Here is a 21,694-nt window from a genome sequence, read left to right on the forward strand (position 1 = left end):
AGCTGAAAAGGCATTTAATGCACGTAACCTACTGAACATCCTAGCTAAGCCTAGCCTACCTTAAACATGCTCAGAACACGTACCTTAGCCTATAGTTGGGCAAAATCATCTAACACAAAGCCTATTTTTTATAATAGTGTTGAATACCTCATGTAATTATTGAATATTGTACTGAAAGTAAAAAGCAGAATGGTTGTCTGGGTACAGAACGGTGATAAGTGTATCAGTTGTTTACTCTTGTGGTCACCTAGCTGAGAGCTGCAGCTTGCTGATCCCAGCCTGGGAAAAGATCAAAATTCAAAGTACAGCCTCAACCGAATGCATACTGCTTTGTGCCATCATAAAGCTGAAAAATCTTAAGTCAAACCACCATACGTCAGGAAATGTCTGTACTGCAATTCAATGTTCATCCTTCTATGCCATTTTTTAGAATACATCTACATATATGTATACACACACACACATGAATACAAATACACATATACATGTATGTACATTAACATACTTACCTATACACTAGTATTAGTGTTAAATATAAACAGGATCACACCATATGAATTCTTCCATTAATTTCTTGATGATTTTGCATGTTTGCATAACGACGTTAAAGCTACAGGGAATTCCATAGTACTTGCTCTATCACAATATGGAGATTGAGATTGTATCCAATTTTGTGATGGAGCATGCATTTCTGCCTGAGTACAAGAGCTAGGTTTCTGAAGCAGATTTCTAGAAATGTACTTGTTTCCTCAGAGTTATAAAGATTTTATATTTGATAGACAGTGACAAACTGCCTTTCAAGTTTCTTAACTATTTAACTTCACAGCAGTTATAAGTATTCATTCTACCTTCAAACACAGAACTGTCTTTTTCTTTTGCCTATCTATTGGGCTAAAAATGGTATCTCATTATTTTAATTTGTACTTCTATAACCAATAGGAGAAAAAAACATCTTTTTATGTTTACAAGATATCTGTAACTCTTCTTCTGTGCTTTATCTATTCGTATTCCTTCCACGTTTTTCTATTCAACTGTTTTTGTACTGATTTACTGGTGCTCTTTACGTATTACAGTTTTCAATACTCTTACTTGCTGTAAATAATTTCTCCTAGACTCTTTTTTTTTGGGGGGGGGGTACGCGGGCCTCTCACTGTTGTGGCCTCTCCCGCTGCGGAGCACAGGCTCCAGACGCGCAGGCTCAGCGGCCATGGCTCACGGGCCCAGCCGCTCCGCGGCATGTGGGATCTTCCCGGACTGGGGCACGAACCCATGCCCCCTGCATTGGCAGGCGGACTCTCAACCACTGCGCCACCAGGGAAGCCCTCTCCTAGACTCTTTATCTTCTCTTTTAACTTATTTCATCATTTACATGTTTTATTACTTTTTACTTGGTTAAATCTGTCAGTCTTTTTCTTTGTGGTTTATGTAACAGGCCTGAAAAAAGGCCTTACTTATATCACGCTTATCAAAATATTGTTTGTTTCTATTACATTTATAGATTTGTGCTTACATCTACCTGGAATTTGATTTTGATTTTACATTTGCTATGACACATGAAACTAAGTTCGCCATACTACTCTCCTTCCATTCCCACAAATGAAGTAGCAGTTACTTTAGTTTATTAGAAATGGTAAATATAATCGCACTCCAAACACCTCTCTATATACTAATCTGTTTCTGGACTCTCTATTTTGTTCAAATGACCTATTTGTCTACACGTGTTAAAAACAATTTTAACTTTGAGGTATGTCTGGGTATTAAGACATACTCCTTTCCCTCTTACTGGGCCTTCCCATCTCCGAAATCCCTGCCCCTCTTTGCCTATTCTTGTGCATTTTCTTGTCCAGATGAATTCTGGGATCAGCCTGTCAAGTTTCTCAGAAAAGAAATTTTCCGCAGATTTGGATTGACATTTCACTGAATTTATAGGTGACTTAAAAAAAAAAAAAAGTCCTTTATAACACATAGCTTTCCCTTTCAGGTACATTTACCCTTCCATATTCTTTTCATTGCCTTTTTCGATTAAGTCTTCTACTTTTTGGGTTAGAATGATTCCTAGAAAGATTATGATTCTTATTAAAACATCCTTTTTCTCATGTCATTTTCAGATTAATTCTGATGTAGAGAAAAGTTGACTTACAGTAAGTATGATTTATAGAAAAACTTTTCAACCAAACTCTCCTCATTTCTCAGTTGATTATTATAGCTGACAATCATACTGTCTACAAACTTTGTCAACTCCTGATATTTATAAATTTCATTCCTTTTTCTTTTCTAGTGCGTTAATTAGGACCTGCAGAACAAGGCTGGATAGTAGTAGTAAAGGCAGGTATCCTAAATTGTTCCTAATCTTAATGGGAAGGTGTCTAACATTTTACTACTAATTACTGTTTGCTTAGGTCTCTCATTTAAAGCTTAGGTCTCTCATTAGACACACCCATATGCCATTAGGTATTTCATTCTATTCTTAGGTGGCTACGAGTCCCCCATCTGGAAATAAGAAGTGGGGACTGACTTTTCTCGCGTGTTTTTTGCACATTTGTGGAAATCATTGATTTTCTCCTTGAAATGATGTCTGGTAATATAGTAGGTGATCAGTTAATTTTATTATGATTATAAAATCTCAGTAACTATCTGTTAACAAATTCCTTCTTTGTATTCCAGGAATAAACCCTGTTTGGACAGAGTGGATTATTATTTCAATAGACTGCTGAATATAACTTGCTAATAATATTTTACTTAAGATTTGTGTATTTATTTTGAATAACCTATAGCTTCCCTTTCTTTTTTGTATTTTCCTTGTTCAGTTTTAGTAATAAGGTTATGCCAGCCTCAGATATTTCCCAAGAACAATTTGTGTATTTTGCTTTCTGAGTTTAAAGTTCCCTGTAGAGCTTTCAATTTTAATTTGCTAATTGTGTTATTCAAATCTTCTATATCCCTCTTTTTTATCGTATAGTCAATCAGTACATTTGTGAGGGATTTCTGTAACTGTGGAATTGCCTATTTCTCCTTGTACTTCCAACCATTTTCCTTCATATATTGTTATGCCACATTACTGACGTAAGTTCTCGATGAATTATCAATTACCACTGCTGTTTAATGGTTTTCTATTCAAATTCTGTCTGACATTAATTTTGCTACTGTCTACAATTAGTTTTTATATTTCAGACTCATTCTCAGAAATTTTTGAAAAGTATAATAAAGAACATTCAGAAAAATATGTATTAATATCCATACCTCTTTCAAAAATTAAATGCTATTACTAAAAATCCAAGGTACAGATTAACACTATATGTATTTCCATATTTTAGCTGTTCTAAATCACAATATGGACTTCATTCCAAAAACTATATAAGAAGAGGAAAAAGCCTGAGCAGCCTGACTACTACGGATTAAATGTGACACTACAATAAATGTCACCTTTTGTAGGCAGTTTCCAAGATGGCCCACAATGATCCTGGTATGTTTTAACCTTGTGTGGTCCCCTCACTGCATCAGGGCTGACTTGAGTGACCAACAAAATAAGGAAGTGATGATACTTGACTTCCAAGGCTGGGTCATAAAGGCACTGCAGGTTCTGCCTGGGTCTCTTGGATCGCTTGCTCTAGGGAAAGTTAGCCACCAGGAGGCAAGGACAACCAAACAGGTAAAGCCCATGTGGAGAGAAACTAAGACCTCTTACCAACAGCCAAAACAAACTTGCCAGCCACGTGGAAGAAGGCGCACACCGATAGCATTTTCCAGCCCTAGACAAACATTAGACAACTGAAGCCCCAGCTGACATCTTAATGTAAACTCACGAACAAGTCCAAGCCAGAACCACCCAGAAAGCCCCTCCTGAATCCCCAACCCACAGATACCACGAAAGATAATAAACTGTTAGTGGTGGTTTTAAAACATGAATTTGAGACCTGTTGTGTAGCATTAAATAATGAATACACCATCTTACTGAACTTATAAAGAAAGAATATTCAAAGATAAGAGATCAGCTTCCTTTAGTAATTACTATAGTTAAATACTTTTAACTGTCTCCTCTAATTTGTGGCAATTTCTGTAAAAGAGATGTCTAATAAAACTTATGCGGCAGACTGACTATAAGCACATAGTGTGAGTAAAGACAAAAAACTTCATGTACCTTTTCACTACTCCCCGGTTTGAGATGCAAGCAGCCATAAGGTTTTGGAGCCATAGGAATGGCATTTTACATACGCCACTTATGCTCAGGCTTCTGGTTTGTGACTTAGCTAAAATTTAAAATATTACAGGAATTTTCTACTTAATTTTACCTTCTACCTAAATCAATGCTCACTAGCCTCACTGATCGCAAGCTGACTGGGATGAGAAAAGGAAGCTTGAACCACTAAAATTACTAGCAATTCCAATAATGGCTTAAGAAAATCAATTTATGTTTTTGTTTATCCCACTATTTTTGCCAGCTCTTTATAAAGTAGGACTCTGAAAACCAACTGCAGCATTTATCAAGTAGCTTATTTTGTTTAAAATATATTATCCATGAGAACAGCAGATTAAAACATCCAAGCTGTTAAAGATAATTCAATTCCACCTGTCTGAAAAGGCTTACAATGTTTGGGTAAGGTACTCAATACTTACTTAATCAATATTCTTTAGAACTCAATCACATTTAACTTGTGCTTGAAAATTAAAGTTATTCCCTAGGTAAAACACGCCTGGAAATTTATAAGAGCAAAACCTCTTGGCTTAGCCACTGACCTAAAAATAAAATACTTACGTTTCAAAATATTTCCTTGAGGTATATCACATAAAAACAGTCATCTCTTAACTATATCATCATCACAAAAAGGGAATATGGAGATGAGTATTAAAATAGGCCTAGAATTTAATCTTGCTCTTCATTTCAAACTTAAACTTATTTCTTCCTATATTCATTCACCTATGTCTGAAAATTGATTTTCAGTTAAGTATAAACATGGCTATAATTCTACAGCTTTTTAAAAAATTCATTCCTTATCTTTAATTTAAACTTATTAAAAATCACATGATCTTCATTTCAACTCCAACCTACTCATCAAAGGTATGGGAAAAGACTAAATGAATTTAATTCAATCAAATCATGACTTAATGGGAGAAATAAAAAGTATATTATTATATATAAAAAAGTATATTATAATATATATACTCTAAGGAAAAAAAAGAAAGTTGACACTATCAAAATAGTGTAAAATTAGCATAAGGATAGACATAGAAATTAATGAAATAGATCAGAGTGTGCAGAAATAGACCCACATACATATGGTCAACTGAATTTTTTTTTTTAAATAAAGGGCTCAAAGTAATTCAAAGGGAAAAGACTAGCGTTTTGGACAAATGATGCTGAAATGAACAAATGAATACTTATGTGTGGGGAGGAAATAATTCTTAATCCTTACCTCTAACCATTACCAAAAAAATTAATTTGAAATTGATCATAGGCCTAAATGTAAAAGCTAAAACTATAAGTCACTTAGAAGAAAATCTTTGCAAACTTGGGATAGCCAATAATTTCTTAGATAGGATATCAAAAGCATGAACCATAAATGTAAAAAAGTGGCCACTGGACTTCGTCAATATTAAAACGTTCTGCTCTTTAGAATATAACATTAAGAAAATGAAAAGGCAAGTGACCGACTGTGAGAAAATATTCACAGAACATAGATTTGACGAAGGATTTGTATCCAGAATTTGTAAAGAACTTTTAAAAAACCCGATAAAGATATGAACAAAGAATTCACCAAACAAGACATATAAGTGGCATATGAACAAATAAAAAATGCTCAATGTCATTATTAGTCAAGGAAAGAAGTTAAATCCACAATGTATATGTACAATTACACACCAGCTAAAATGGCTAAAATTTAAAAGACTGACAATACTAAATTTTGGAGAGGATGTGGGGCAACTAGAACTCTCCTACACTGCTGGCAGGAATGTAAAATGGTGAAAATGGTGAAAATCACTTCGGGATGCAGTTTGGCAACTTCTTTAAAAAGTTAAACATACAGCTCTATTCACTACAGTCTAAATCTGAGAACAACCCAAATGCCAGGTGAGAATCAGAAACAATACAACTGGTTAAAATTCACATAACCAGCCCATACCTCAAATGTGTATTTTTCTCTGTTATTGAAGAGCATTAATATGGTCATCTGGAAAGTGGAGACTTGCAATATATGCTTCCGTGTATTAGAGCCAGTTACTTGTGCCCCTCCAACACCAACTTCAGATCCATCTTCCTGTTTAATTTTTTAAATATAAAAATAGAAACAAGATATAATTATCTCCTAGTAACTTTAACAGTATATTTGAAAAATAAGTTCTGTAATGCCCAACCTCCCCTTAACAAAATGATATAAACTCATTCCTGTATAAAAAGGAAATGTTATTTTAAACGTGTAAATATGTGTGTATACATACACACAAAGTCTTTATTTAGGACTGTCCCATTTTTTTCCATTCTGAACATTTTAATGTATCTGAGCAAGTAATGAGTAATTCCTTATATTTATAACTAAAATTATGTTAAAAGTACACAATAGGATAATAATGGACTTATATGATGCTACTGCCATTATACTACTACCCTAAAGTAGTATTAGGTTTCTTTCTGTGTGGTCTGATCATGGTTAAGAGTTCAAATAACAGCATAGGATGGGGAGAAAAAAACCTCTGCCGTCCTTAAAGCCTATTCCTGCTCTATGATTTAGAAGTACAGAGTAGAAATTCAGTCCTCAATAATTAACATATGAATTATGTTTTTAAAACCTACTGATCTGTTTAATAAAACCTCAAAAGATAACATGACTATTTAGGGAAAAAACCCCTCTCCTTTAAAACAGAAACAAGAAAGCAATCATTAAAAGCTGAGTTCTTTAGTATGTATCCTTGACCTTCCCACTTACAGTTAAATATATAATAGTGTCAAACATTATTCAACTAACTGAACTCTAAGGACTATTTCCCACTTCAATTAAATATAAAAATTAGAACATGTATATAGGCATCTTCAACAATATTAAAAAAACAACTTCGGTGTTGCGGTGACAAGTAAGATTTTAATTAAAATATTTAATGCAACTGTTATTTGCTGCCAAGATGACAACTTAGGTATTTTTAATGTTTTTTTAGAAGCTTTTTATTATTTTGCCATTTTAAGCCAAGTGACCCTGATTTGATTTATACCAAGCAATGAAAGTAAATTATTACTCTAAACCTCACAATTTTACATATAAAAGAGCAATTACTTCTTTAAATGAAGGCACTCCTCTAGTGTATTGTTAATTTTTAAATAATCACTTTAGCAACATTTTGTACATTTCACAAATCTTAAGTGTTAGCTTTCCCGGTTTCAATTTATTGGAAATAAGGATTATAGGAGACTGAGAATTTTGTAAAGAAACTCATGGCTTTGTATGCCCTCAGATCCATTATTTTATGCAATATTATCTCAAATCTAATCTTATAAATAAAACATGTAATTATATTATTTATTCCATAAGGAAGGCTACTGGTATAGTCTTCATATTGTCAAATGAAGTTAGCAACTAAGGGAACATAAATCAATAAATCAAAGCTGAAGTTTCCCTCTTTTTAATATTTGAAACAGGTAAGGAAATAAAAGAAATAAATAATTTATCCAAGTCAACAAAAATCACAAATCACTTCTGTAGACTAATTTTAAGTTACTTAATAAAAATACCTTCAAACTATTAATATTTACCTTTTTAACTGGTCCATAAAAGGTGGCATTGAGATCTGCAGAACCCATATGATGCTGAAGTGTGAGCTGTCGACCACTGTGTTTGGCTAAGTAAAACCTTCAGCAAATCAAACCAGGTTTTTGAGAATCATGTAATTTATACATGTGAAATTATAAACTACCAATCCTTAACAAACATATATGTAAGGGAGACTTTAAAAGCTAAACAAAACCTTAGGAATCAAGTTCAGTTCCAATTTTTTTTTACAGAAAAGAAGCCCTAAATAAGGGGTGGGGGTGGCTGGGTGGGAAACAGACCTAAGAAACTTAGCTAGATATTAAGTGATAAAGGTAGCACACTAAGTACTTTCTACCAGTACATTTATTTGCCCCTGGCTGCTGCTCAGCCACCGCTGTTTATATGACCTCCTTTCTCCATAGTTAACCCAATAAGCAAGTCACCCCAAGCTAGTGTCAGACATCAACAATACAAAATATACTCCTAACCATGCACTAATGCTAAAGAAAGCACATTGATATTCCTCTGAAAAGTTTATGCAATTCATCCTTACATATTAAATGCATAAAGGATAACATGAGATTTTAAAAATGGAGTATATACCCCTTCAATTGGGGACACTACTGAATGCTCAAATTTATCTAAATTCTGGACAATTTCTACTTAGAAATACAAAGTTTGATCTACATTTACCTTCTGAATATCTCAAAAGCATGTCTTGGTGCTGGTGGGATGTTGCACTTTGGTGTGGCTGACTGAGTGGGCCAATAACCTGTTGTGAGCACCCGAACTGTGAGATCAACACCACCTAAAGATACCTGTGGAAAAGAGAAGAAAATGTTCCCCCCTCATTAGCTAGGATGTGTTATCTGTTCCATACAGACACTGTGTTAGAGTTATCAAAGTAGTTATCTCCATATCCAACATTCAGCAAATAAAACACATCTTCTTAACAGTTACACTCATCCAATGTTTTCCTAATTTTAACTATCCTGGCACATTTATAATTATTGTTTAAGATGCTGAATTTACAATACTGATCAAAGTTCCTAGCATATGAACAAAGTCTTACTGGTGTCATTGAAAAGTACAGAGTTTTTGGTCCTCAAGATTTTTTTCAGATAAAATGTCAAGGGGCCATTATCAGTATCATTTTAGGGAAAATTCTAGAATAATACCTTTCATCTCAGCTTTTAAACATTTTTACCATCTTAACACAGAAACAACACATTCCTAATATCCCAGTCACATTTCAACTCTATTGACCAAAACCTCCATGTTTTCACATGCAGCTCACATTCTAACAACCTCTGCATAGGACACTAGATCCAGTTCTACACAGCAGGTGCTCTATAAGCATTTGCATAATGTTTGACTCCCTCTACAAAATATATGCTAGCATTACCATCACAATTAGATATTTTTTCTTTTTAAATAAATTACAATTTTAAGAAAACAAAAAAAAACCACATCAACAGAAATTCTAAAGGGGGAAATATCTTTATTTTTAATATTCTCAGCTTGTTTTAAACCATTATTCCATTTTTATGTAACCTGGATGATTTAGTGATAGAAATTTTTTAAAATGAGTTTACAAATATCAAGAAGTATTCCACACTCAGATTTCTTCATAAATATCTAATAAATGATTTACTCTATTTTAAAGAAATTGAATCCAGAAATCTTACATGACACATAGGAGAGATGATCACAGCAGACTCTTAGATGATGAATGGAGAAGGGGCTGAGAACTGTTTGTATACTTGTAATTGGGAAGGGGGTCACAACTTGGTTCAATCCACCCAAGACAATGAAGTCTTTATCTCTCTTCCCATATCTCCACGTCTTGCTCCCTAATCTTCAAGTCTTTCCTCAAATGTCATTTTTTAAAGGAGGCCTTCCTCGACCACTCTTCCTTGCTACAGATTTCCTCTATATCTCCTATCACCAGCTAAGGTGCTATGTAATTACTTATCTTGTTGATCATCTGTCTCCCAGATTGGAAAGTAAGCTCCAACATGGCAGGGATTTTTGTCTATTCTCTGCTGTATAACCAGTGCCTAGAACAACGCTTGGCACAGAAACAATGAGTCATTTGTTAAATTAAAAAAAGAAAAAGAGGGCTTTCCTGGTGGCGCAGTGGTTAAGAATCCGCCTGCCAATGCAGGGGGCATGGGTTCAAGCCCTGGGCCAGGAAGATCTCACATGCTGCAGAGCAACTAAGCCCGTGCGCCACAACTACTGAGCCTGCACTCTAGAGCCTGTGCTCCGCAACAAGAGAAGCCACTGCAATGAGAAGCCCACGCACCGCAACGAAGAGTAGCCCCCGGTTCACCACAACTAGAGAAAGCCCGTGCACAGCAACAAAGACCCAATACAGCCAAAAATAAATAAATAAATAGAATAAATAAATTTATTAAAAAAGAAAAAGAAAGAACCTCAAGGAACTATTACTCTAATGGTCTGGACCTTTTCTTTCTACCTCTCTTAGTAATATATATATATTTTGCGGTACGCGGGCCTCTCACTGTGTGGCCTCTCCCATTGCGGAGCACAGGCTCCGGACGCACAGGCTCAGCGGCCATGGCTCACGGGCCCAGCAGCTCCGCGGCATGTGGGATCTTCCCGGACCAGAGCACGAACCCGTGTCGCCTGCATCGGCAGGCAGACTCTCAACCTCTGCGCCACCAGGGAAGCCCCTCTTAGTAATATTTTTAAGCCATTCAGTTTATTTTCCAAGATAGCACATGACAGGGACAAGTACACAGAAACAGAGGTACAAGAAAAGTCTGTCTGGATGTGATATGATTTGCTGATATAAATAAACAGAAATATGATAGCGAGGTGGTTTTCCTGTTCCTATCCCCATTAAAAAAGTAAAACACAGGAAAAAAATGCACAAACACTTAAATTTCCCTCAGCATAATAAATATGACTTATCTAATAAAATATACCACAATTATTTAGCATTTTAAGAAAAGTACTTGTTAATATGACTTCTGAAAGTAAACAGAAGAGTCATTCTCTTGGTATATTTAAACAGGCCAAGAACCTTTAAGAAAGTTACAGAGAATTATCTGAGGATTGATGATGTTTTAAAAGGGTTCCAAGATTTCAGAAAGTTCAAGATTTGTTTTGATTCCTCTGTCACTTTTCATCAAATCTTTCTAATGAAGATTAAGGCTTAGGAGACGTAAAGCTTATGATCCTTAGTTTAAACAATTACAAAATAGCCAATAATTGCATGCAAATAATGGCCTTACAAAGTGAAAGCTTCAACCAGATTAGCAGATACATAACTTTGAGCATCTTGATAAGTACTCTACTTACTGGGTTAACAAATTATGAAACAAATATTCCACCATAAAGTGCAGGATATATCTGAATAATCAAAATGCAAGAACAGAAAATGCACAACTTCATAACAATAGAAAATAACAAAAGCAAACAATCTGATGAAATGATCACGTTGAACAATCATTTCCTCTTTTTTAAATGAAATAAGTGCAAGAGAGTGGTCGAGAGTAAATAAAGACCTTAATTTTCTTATCAAAAGGCCTTCAACTACCACAGATAAGGTAATTAGACAGCTAAAAAAATGGGTTCTGGACCCATCCGGGAACATTCCTTTACATGGTTTCAATACAGCATTTATTCAGACCAGGTTATCTCCTTATAGCTCTTAATATGTGTAACATTAGTGGAAGAAAAACAAAGAAACAAAAAATGTACCATATGAAAATATGATTTTATCAATGCATTATACAGAATGAAGCACAAATCCCTGAACAATCTAAAAGAGAAAAACATCTAGGATAATCACATTATTCAGTCCCTGCCCACTCAAATTTCTATTTATCACAGAGTCTATCTTTCCTGCTCTCAGCCTTTCTCCACTGTAAACATCCGAGGCAAATCACACAACTATTTATAACAAAGAGGAAACAGAAGTCCCTCTGAGTCAGAATGTCTTAATACATATAAATGTCCATTTCTACAGAATTAGGTATTTTCACATATTTTGTTTGTGATGAGACCTATGGGACCAGTAGAAGTGATGATGTAGAAGTGATGATCTCATATTTAAATATCAAAAAAAGACCTCCAATTTTTTTTTAAATGGTTGCGACATGTCTTAATTATATAGTAGTATATGGTCAGTTGAGAGAGAAAACATTAAAGAAAAAATGTGGAGTTCTCTAAACTTAAAGTTACAGTTGAAAAACAGTTTTAAAAAAAAAAGAAGAGAGAAGGGAAAATTCTGAACTTCATTAAACCCCACTGAATCTTCACAAAACCCCACTGGACTCCAAGGCCATATAAGTTGCAGCATTCTGCCTTCTGGGAATCACAATACAAAACCACATTTATAACACACTAGCATCAGTGTTTTTATACTCAGTTCACCCTCCACCGACCCTGAGGATGTCAGGCCCATTTATCTTGACATTTCAGATGAATAAGAATACTGACGTACAGGAAAATCAGGTAACAATTCTAAGATAGCACCATCCTGGGGTAAAGTAAAAGGAAGAGCATTAAAACTCAGTAAGCTTGCCTAAGCCTGGTATTCCTTCCCTAACCTAAAAATGGTTATAACAGCAGAATCACTATTTATTAAATTTTCAGTATATTCCTTCAAGTGGGGAAGATTAAGTTTTATAAGAAAAAATATTTTAAGATTAATAGTTAGAAAAAGAGGTTATATGGGAGAAATAATTTTTAAAGCACTCACAGACAATACATATGTTGTCACTAATGGCATTTAAAGAAATGACATGGGGTGGGGGGGAAGGATAAATTGGGAGACTGAGACTGACATATACACACTACTATATATAAAATAGATAACTAATAAGAATCTGCTGCATAGCACAGGAAACTCTACTCAATACTGTAATGGCCTATATGGGAAAAGAATCTAAAAAAAAAAGAGTGGATATATGGTATGTACAACTGATTCACTTTGCTGTACACCTGAAACTAATATAACATTGTAAATCAACTATACTCCAATAAAAGTTAAAAAAAAAAATAACACCAGCAATTCAGTTATCTGATTGGATGAAAATGCCCATTACAAAAGACTTTACATAAACACATTTATATAAGTAGAAATTAATGAAGAATCTTACCCCAGTGGCCTGTAGATGTTGCCTGAACTCATCCATAGTTGTGTTTGAGATGCTCATATCCCTAAACATTCCTTCCAGTTTTGATGTGAATTGACATCCACATTCAGTCTGTGGAAGAAAAACAAATATACACAAATAAATGATGGATTTTACTATTAGAAAATGTACAAAGAAACTCTTCCATGTTACTGTCATCCTTCCTAAATCTTTCCAATAGTTGTTCTATGTCTGTGGATACCAAATTCAGTGTAAGATTAATCCAAGAATTTTATTTTAAAATGCAAAATTCCCAGACTCTCTCTGAGATTCCCATAAACCTCACTGAAGGCAGTGCTTAGAACTCTTATGTTTTCAGCAAGAAACACCCATATCAGGTGATATGGGTACAAGTAGTCTGTGGACCACACTTTGTGAAACAGAACTATATGGTGATATTCCCTTTATTGTTTCCCTTGTACTAATCCTCCCCCAGATCTCCATGAATGAATGTATCTGCTACACCAAGAGAAATTCCAGCACACTGTGAATGTCCCAGAACTTGAATAAATCTAAGTACAGCCTGCTCAAAACAAAAAAAAAATCTAGTTTTATTAATTTAGAGAAATAAGTATTTTAAATCAATTAAGTATTTCCCAGTCACATGTTGCTGGTGCTCAATTATGTGATAATCATTAGTGACGTGCACTCCATTCCATCTTTTTTTTTTCCATTCCATCTTAAATACACCTTACCTTTAACTTAGAAATCATATTTTTTTCAGAGTCATCAGAAACACTTTTATTTGTGAGAAGTCTCCTTGCCAAGTGTTGTTTATAGTAACGTTCAAATACATCTTTTTCTTGCATAAACCTAAAAAGGACCATTGCCTTATCCAATATTGTTTCTACTTCTTGTTCTGTTAGCTGCAAACCATTGAAAAGACAATTTAACAATTACACAATTTTAGTTCTACAAAAACAGCATCACAGTTCATCAATAGTTTAAAAGCACTGTTTGATAACAAACATAAACATCTGGTTGAGATATGTCAGAAGGAGGGATCTAGTGAGAGAAAGTGCCTCCTACTTTATCTAGTAGCATGACTCTAAATCCTCATCTAGTGCAGCATTAATCAGAGGCTGGAATGGAGTTCCACTCCCTAGTGGGCTACCTCTGAAAGGGAGGCATGTAGTGATACATGGCTGGATTAAAGGATGACTGAGAACAGAAGAAATGAAATTTTAATCACATAAAAGAATTTTACCATGCCCTTGCATAGTATCTAGGCAGAAACTTACATGGCCAAAAGACAGATATTTTTATACAAGCTGATTCAAAATCTAAATTGTGCAACCAGAACGGTAATAACTTGTTATAATTCCAAAAGTAAAAAGGCCTCTTTCCCCTAATCTTTTAAATAAGGGCAAGATGATGCTGTGGCAGGTTGTATTAAGCTTATATTAAAAAATATGGTAGACTACTCAGCTGTGTTATTTTCTATTTGGTGCCCTTAGTAATCTTCCTCTTATTTGTTTCTTTGTTATAGCTACCTATTTGTTGCTTTGCCCTTCTGTCTCACAAATCCCAAGATGAAGTCAAGAAGACCAATTCATGTGTGATCACAATCTGCTTATTTTGATTTTCTGTGCTGCAGTGAGCTTCCAAGATCCCAGATATATTATAAAGGCTTGAAACTGAGCTTCCATATATGCTTTCAAACTATTTTCTGATACCTATTCTAGTCTGTACCTTCAAATTTTTGGCACTCAAGTATTGTCTGATACGTAACCCCCAGAACCAGGTGACAGCAAGCAACATTCTATGTGCCACATGGATAGCTGTTTTCTAGTTCCTTATTATCTCTATAGCATATCTAACCCTCACAATCTCAAGTCTATGGATGTGTAGTTGTTTTTGATGCCAGTTACACATTCAATGAAATGTCAAAGTACTTTTGACCGTTTCAAATACTTGAAACAATCCTTTCAAATATCACAGTGCACATTTAAGCACAGCAAAGGAGGACTGTTTAATTTTATATCTACAAAATTCCCTAATTTTATATTTTATTTCCTAATTTTATATCTACAAATAAAACTTAATATATTTTCAAATGCATTAATACTTACCCCTTTGACTCCCTTTTTCAGCTTATCATCAATAAATAATGAGAGGTATTCAGGGGACCTGGAGTTGAGGTTGAGAAAATACTCAAAGTCACCCGCAATAGTTTGTTTAAAGAGCCGGTCGTTATTAAACGATTCCTGGAGGAAGCGATCAAACCTACTCTTCAGATCCAATAAGCCCTTCCAAATAAAAACAAAGAAACTTAGCATACATTATAATAACTTTTCTATAAACAATACACGTGTAACTACACACATTTAACTTTGCTGGTAATAAATGTGTGCATTCAGTGTTAAACTTACAGATTCTATATTGCTATTTTCAAGCCTGTTTCTAAGCCTGTTAAAAATGTCAGTGGTGAGAGTAGTATTCTATCTTCCATTTATGTATTATTCTATTAAAGATGAACCAAAGATTCTCCTCACTTTTTCTCCCCACCTTCCTCTATCTTGACTGAATGGGTGAGCCTGAGAGAAAATTAGCTTTAAAAATACACAGAGAAAGCTTATTTATATTAAAATATGAAAAACTTGAGAGCATAATATATTTGTTGTATTGCTTGAAAGCAAAATATCCTGAACCAAAAAGTCACTAAAACACAGTTATTTTTTCTTGAACACACTAAGGTAGTATATGAACACTAAAGCATACAAAAAAGTAGAAAGAACTGAGACTATTTAAATAAAGACTTCTTCATCAGACAAGCTCATAAATGAAAAGAAGTGGCTGAGTTTATATCCCTGATATAAATGTACATGCTTTCCAAAATTCTAAAATATTTAGGATAATTACATATTAATTTACCATTGGAAAAATTAAGTCAGAAATACATGCTACATAGCTTTGTAAAAGTGACCAATTACTTTATGATAAAGAGAATCTTCTGTATTTACTCACCTGGATATAGTCAACGGGATTCTTTCCTTCTCCTTCCTCAGAAACAAGGGCTTTACCTTGTTCCCTCAAGTAGGAACTCATACACTCACACATCGTTTTCAAACCATTTGGCACACGACTAAATAACTTGTACATGCAAGCAAGGTCTGCAATCAGAACGAACACACAAATTGGCTACATTAAAAATTAAGAACAGAAATTTGAATCCCCGTTCATGCTAATTTGCTATACTTAAAGAAGCTTATTTCTCCATTATGATCATTTGCTGAGCACATGAAAAACTATTAAAATAAAAAAAAACCCAGGAAAACAGGAAAAAAAGCTAGTTAATGGTTATTATTGCATTTACAAAATACGTCTTACAGATGAGATACTTTAAAAGCATCAATAAAATGTCATAGCAAATTTTAGTTTACATGGAAGAGATGTCCAAACAGCATAATAGTCACAAAAAATGAAAACTGAAGTTTTGAGTTCCTACATAATTTAGCCTATATAATTCTAATCTAGAATCTAGTTAATACTGCAAAACAACTATCAAAAGGATAACTTTAACTGTGGTATAACTGGCAGTTAATGTAATAAGGAAGAAATTTAAAAATCTTACAGATAATTTTTAAGTATATCTATCTCAAAAGTTCAAATGACAACCATGACAACAAATAAAATTAAATATACTAGGATTTATTTCATTACACATCATGGTAAAATTCATGTGAAATTTACAGCATAAATTCCTATTCTTTAATATTTTCCTCAGAGCAATCCCTAATATTTCCCAGGTGTTGACCTAAGCCAATATGTGTATTTTAAAAATTGGTTAATCTCACTACATTGTTTTTATTTAGAAGGAAAACTCTGGACTCTATTTTTTACAAGATTAAAATGTGGAGTTAAAATACTGCTTTTCCATACGTCTAATGTATCTATGAAATAAGAATTTACTGGGAGGCTATAGTGTCAAAACTTTACAATGATATAAAAAGGCTTTATGATTGAGAACTTTTAAATATGGAGTTAGTACAGTAGTTTCTAGATCAGTGGCTGGAAAACTGTTTTCTGTAAAGCACCAGAGAGTAGGTATTTTAAACTTGTGGACCATATGGTCTCTTTTACAACTACTCGATTTTGCCATTGTAGCCATAAAGAAGCTGCAGATAATACATAAATGAATGGGCATGACTGTGTTCCAATAAAACTTGATTTATGGACACTGAGATCTAAAATTTATATAATTTTCATGTGTAATGAAATATTACTCTTTTGATTTTTTTTTTTTTTTCTAACAAACTGATAGTGGGCCAGATTTGGTAGACAGGCTATAATTTGCCCACCCTGGTCTACATTTATAAGAGCAACTTAGATCTTAAAACTGAAGTTGTATGTATTTTAAAGATACCTGGACACAAGTTTTACAAAAAGGGCTTCAAAATTTGTTTCAATGACTTTCAAAAGCAAATTTCATTAAAAAGTGCTTTCATCAATAATATATGTCCAAAATAATCTACACACAGCAAATCTGATAGTTTCTCACATTTGTTATAAATTACAACCAAGTTTCCCATGTTAAAAACAAACATTACAAATACAATAATTTATGAACATATATACTACAGTAAACTTGGCATACCAAATACCTCTGACAAACTAGTTCCCAACTTTGTCTACTTTGTTCCTATGTTGTTAGTTTTGCTTAGTCACATGTATATTTAACAGTATGTAAATTAATACAATTTCATTATATGTAATTCACTGTATATAAATGTATGGCTTAGTGGAGAATGTGAAAGAGAAAATGAAAAATATGCATCATTCAAAAATTAAATATCATTATTTCTGTATACACTTCATAAAACAATAAAATGATACCATTCAAACTTAATTTCGTAATGTTATCTGCATTTAATTATCAATCCAACTCATCCTCCATTCATGGTGGGAAAAAACTTTTTCACTTTCTGATTTATGAGATATTTGGCTTCATAATGGTGAAGCTGTGTCTCTGACACATTCTTGACATACTGCTCACGAGCAGGGCCCAGCATAATTAAAGATACTCTGCAATTAGGTTTCTAGTGGAAAGCCAAGAAAATTGAAGCCATGATTTTAAAATTTAATTTAGAATCACAGAAAGCTGCTTACTTGTGGAGAACATTAAGTATTAAATAGAAACTATGGTAAGTGGCTATTCTGATACTCCATTATTTATGCACTTATTAAGCACTAGCCATGTGTTAGGTATACTTAATGCCTTTAACACAAGTCTCCATGCAGGTTACAGTTACTACAATTCAGGTATGCTCAACAACCTCCCCATCAAACATTTCCTAGCCTCTAATCTCCAAGCCCATTTCATCTCCCTTCCTCAATAACCCCCACCCAAGGTGACTAAGAAAGCATTAACTCAATAACTAAACAGTACATTAGAAAATTGAGGGCTTCCCTGGTGGTGCAGTGGTTAAGAATCCGCCTGCCAGTGCAGGGGACCCGGGTTTGAGCCCTGGTCCGGGAAGATCCCACATGCCGTGGAGCAACTAATGCCATGCGCCACAACTACTGAGCCCACACGCCTAAGTGCCCGTGCTCCGCAACAAGAGAAGCCACCGCAATGAGAAGCCCACGCACCGCAACGAAGAGTAGCCCCCACTCACCGCTACTAGAGAAAACCTGTGCACAGCAACAAAGACCCAACGCAGACAAAAATAAATAAATAAATATTTTTTTTAAAAAAAGGATAGATTCTCATTTTAAGTAAAGGAAAATGCTTTTCATAAAGTCCTATCTGTCAGGGATCACTATGATCAGGGTCATCAAACTATGGCCCATGGACCAACTACAGCCCGCTGCTTGTTTTTGTATACCTCACAAATTAAGAATGGTTTTCACATTTTTAAATGTTTGAAAAATAAAAATCAAAGTTTAATAGGAACACAGTCAAGTTTAATTCGTTTGTGTTACTGCCTATGCCTACTTTCTCACTATTACAGCAGAGATGAGTAGCTTACTGCCTGGTCCAAGCATCTAAAATATTTATTATCTGGCCTTTTACAAAAAAAGCTTGCCAATCCCTGACAGACCATAGGCATCCAGGAGTAGCTTATTTTAGAAAACATGACAAACATCTTTAAAAATCATTTTTGTTTTGCTTTTTTGCTTTTATAAAAAAGGTTTACCAGAAGGGTCTTTTAAAAAGTAACTTTCTCTAGTTTAATAAAAACAACAGATTTACATACAACTTTTTAGGAACTTAGCACATAATATAGAAATATAACCATTTGAAAACACAAGGCAAAGATTCCACTAGAGAAAGAATGGAACAACTCTCTGCTTACCATCTTTGTTTTCCCTCCTCTTACATCCTCCTCTTTTAAATTATTAACTTAAAATTTTTTTTCCATTCCCTACTTATGTCATGACCCAACAGGCAATATGCATTTATTTTATAAGAAATACATGGCTAAAATATTGCTAAGACTTCATCTAAGAGCACCAAATTTGTTTATTTTTAAATACCATATCAGTGACTTATCCAGTCATAGTTTTAAAGAAAACCTTCAGAAACTGAGGAGGACAACATGACTATTCTTTACAATTTCTCCTAGGGTACTTGTTACAAAATAACATTTTAGGAAAATCAGGTAAATAGCCAAGAAGAGTGAATGTTACAGTTATCTCCAAAATGTTTACTTTTAAGCAATTCTCCTTTCTCCTCTTTCATTCTATAACAAGATATCCAATCTACTAATTGATCTAAATATGGAAGACACATATTTTTGCACTTTTGGTACCCTTACCACAACTAACTCCCAAAGAAGTGCTTACAAAAATTTTAAGATTGGAACTTCAGGTTGTAAAAGAATCACAAAAACTACAGGAGAGTGTGTGGGAAAGAAGAGTCTAAACACCCTGGTATAGAAATATAAAGTACAGGAATAGGTGAGGATCATTGGTCTTATAAATATTAGTCGTCTTCTTTTTTTTTAAGCTCTTTTATTTTCTCCTCTACTCTATTTTTTTTTTCCCCCTTTGGTGCATCGTGTGGCTTGTGGTATCTTAGTTCCCCAACCAGGGATCGAACCTGTGCCTCCTGCAGTAGAAGCACGGGGTCTTAACCACTGGACCGCCAGGGAAGTCCCTAAACTTACCTTTTGGGTTAAGAAAAACAAAAAGTGAGGAGACTTAAGATGAAAGAAGAAAAAAAGCCACTTGATTCACTAGGAATATCTAAAATCCTCATTAATATGTGTAAAGTAACAACAGTGATAAATTAATGACAAACACCACAACTTCTTGAAAACTGACATTCAGAAACTACAATAGGAAAAAAAAGTCCTGAGAACCTGGTAGAACTATAAGAATTTAATTATTTTTCAACTGCTAACACTTACCTTCTGTCTTTCCGTTTTTCAACATATGTACTAGCCCCGAATTCTCCATTTCTACTATAGTTTTCATGTGCTTGGAAATGAGTTCCCTCTCAACCACCTTTACAATTGGCTCTTCAGTTGATTTGTCAAGGCAGTGCATCACTCGTTCTATTTCTTCATTAATTCTAGCTTCTACTTTCTTTATATATACTGAAGCACTGTTTTCTGCTAAAAATTTCTGGCTTTCCATCTGCAAATAAGAAGCATGATTTTTTTTTTTAAAAAAACACAGAAGCAAAATGGGCTTCTGCTTTTAACTGGGTTTCTACAGTTTCTCATAAACCAAACTAAATATCCCAAGCACTATTAACATTTTATATACTTTCTTATTATATATATTCATATAGTCTGAATTATACCCTTTAAAGCATTACTTACATAAGACTTAATTAATACATTATCCTTAAGCAGCGTTTTTCAGACTTTGCCAGTGTATTCCAAATAGCAGAAAAAGTAAGCACACGCCAGTGAAGATCAAAAGTATAGAATGAAGCATCTGACCCCAAGTGAGAGTGGGAAATTCTTCTTTGATTTGTTTTATTGTAAAATTATGCCTAAAAAGATTCATCATGTTTATCATACAGTTTTGCTGGCATACTGGTAGTTACTAAAGTCCTCCTGCCACCCCACTCCCGCTCTCAAAGGAATATATATAAAGTTTGAGAAATAGAGCTTTTGAGTTACTATTAATCTTGTCTTCTAACACCAGCCTTAGAGAAATTCCAGTAAATTTTAAATGTTGGCTCAACTGACTTCAATCTCATAGTAAAATTAACAAATATATCTAAGAATTACATAATAGAAGATGTATTAATATAAATTATGTACAAAATTTAATAACATTTCCCATTCTCTTAATAAAAAGTAGTTTATACCAAATGTACAATGGATGGCTAGTGGGAAGCTGCCGCACAGCACAAGGAGCTCAGCTCGATGCTCTGTGACCACCTAGAGGGGTGGGATAGGGAGGGTGGGAGGGAGGCTCAAGAGGGAGGGGATATGGGGATATATGTATACATATAGCTGATTCACTTTGTTGTACAACAGAAACTAACACAACATTGTAAAGCAATTATACTCCAATAAAGATGTTTTAAAAAAAAAGCAGTTTAAAATAATCAAGTTTCTAAGAATAAACATTAACACACCACACAAAAATCTTGGTGAGACCATCACTTCACTGTTAAAACTGTATTTTATATATACACACAGATGTATCCATATGCCACTGCAACACACTTTGGGATCCTGACAATTAATCATCTACTGGTATTTCTATACTGTAATGAAGGTAATCAAAACAAATGCAAACGTCAAAAACGTTGCCAAAAATATCTAGAAGTAGTTGCTGTGTTACCAGAAAATAAAGCCTGTTTCCTACATTATAAAATTA

The 21,694-nt window shown here is 34.2% G+C and overlaps 1 protein-coding gene across 1 annotated transcript in view; it reads right to left on the minus strand.

The window, feature by feature from the left end:
* The window catches only part of CUL3 (cullin 3), a 54,217-nt gene that overhangs the window by 14,774 nt on the left and 17,749 nt on the right, over positions 1–21,694 (minus strand). The window contains exons 4-11 of the mRNA XM_007450043.1: positions 20,263–20,491; positions 15,875–16,020; positions 14,980–15,156; positions 13,603–13,773; positions 12,872–12,979; positions 8,430–8,554; positions 7,739–7,835; positions 6,120–6,254 (exon numbers count right to left, since the gene is read on the minus strand). Coding sequence (XP_007450105.1) covers positions 6,120–6,254; positions 7,739–7,835; positions 8,430–8,554; positions 12,872–12,979; positions 13,603–13,773; positions 14,980–15,156; positions 15,875–16,020; positions 20,263–20,491 — 1,188 coding nt within the window. The remainder of the gene's footprint in view (positions 1–6,119; positions 6,255–7,738; positions 7,836–8,429; positions 8,555–12,871; positions 12,980–13,602; positions 13,774–14,979; positions 15,157–15,874; positions 16,021–20,262; positions 20,492–21,694) is intronic.

Source organism: Lipotes vexillifer, unplaced genomic scaffold, assembly GCF_000442215.2.
Source record: "Lipotes vexillifer unplaced genomic scaffold, Lipotes_vexillifer_v1.1 scaffold2491, whole genome shotgun sequence".
NCBI lineage: Eukaryota > Metazoa > Chordata > Mammalia > Artiodactyla > Lipotidae > Lipotes > Lipotes vexillifer.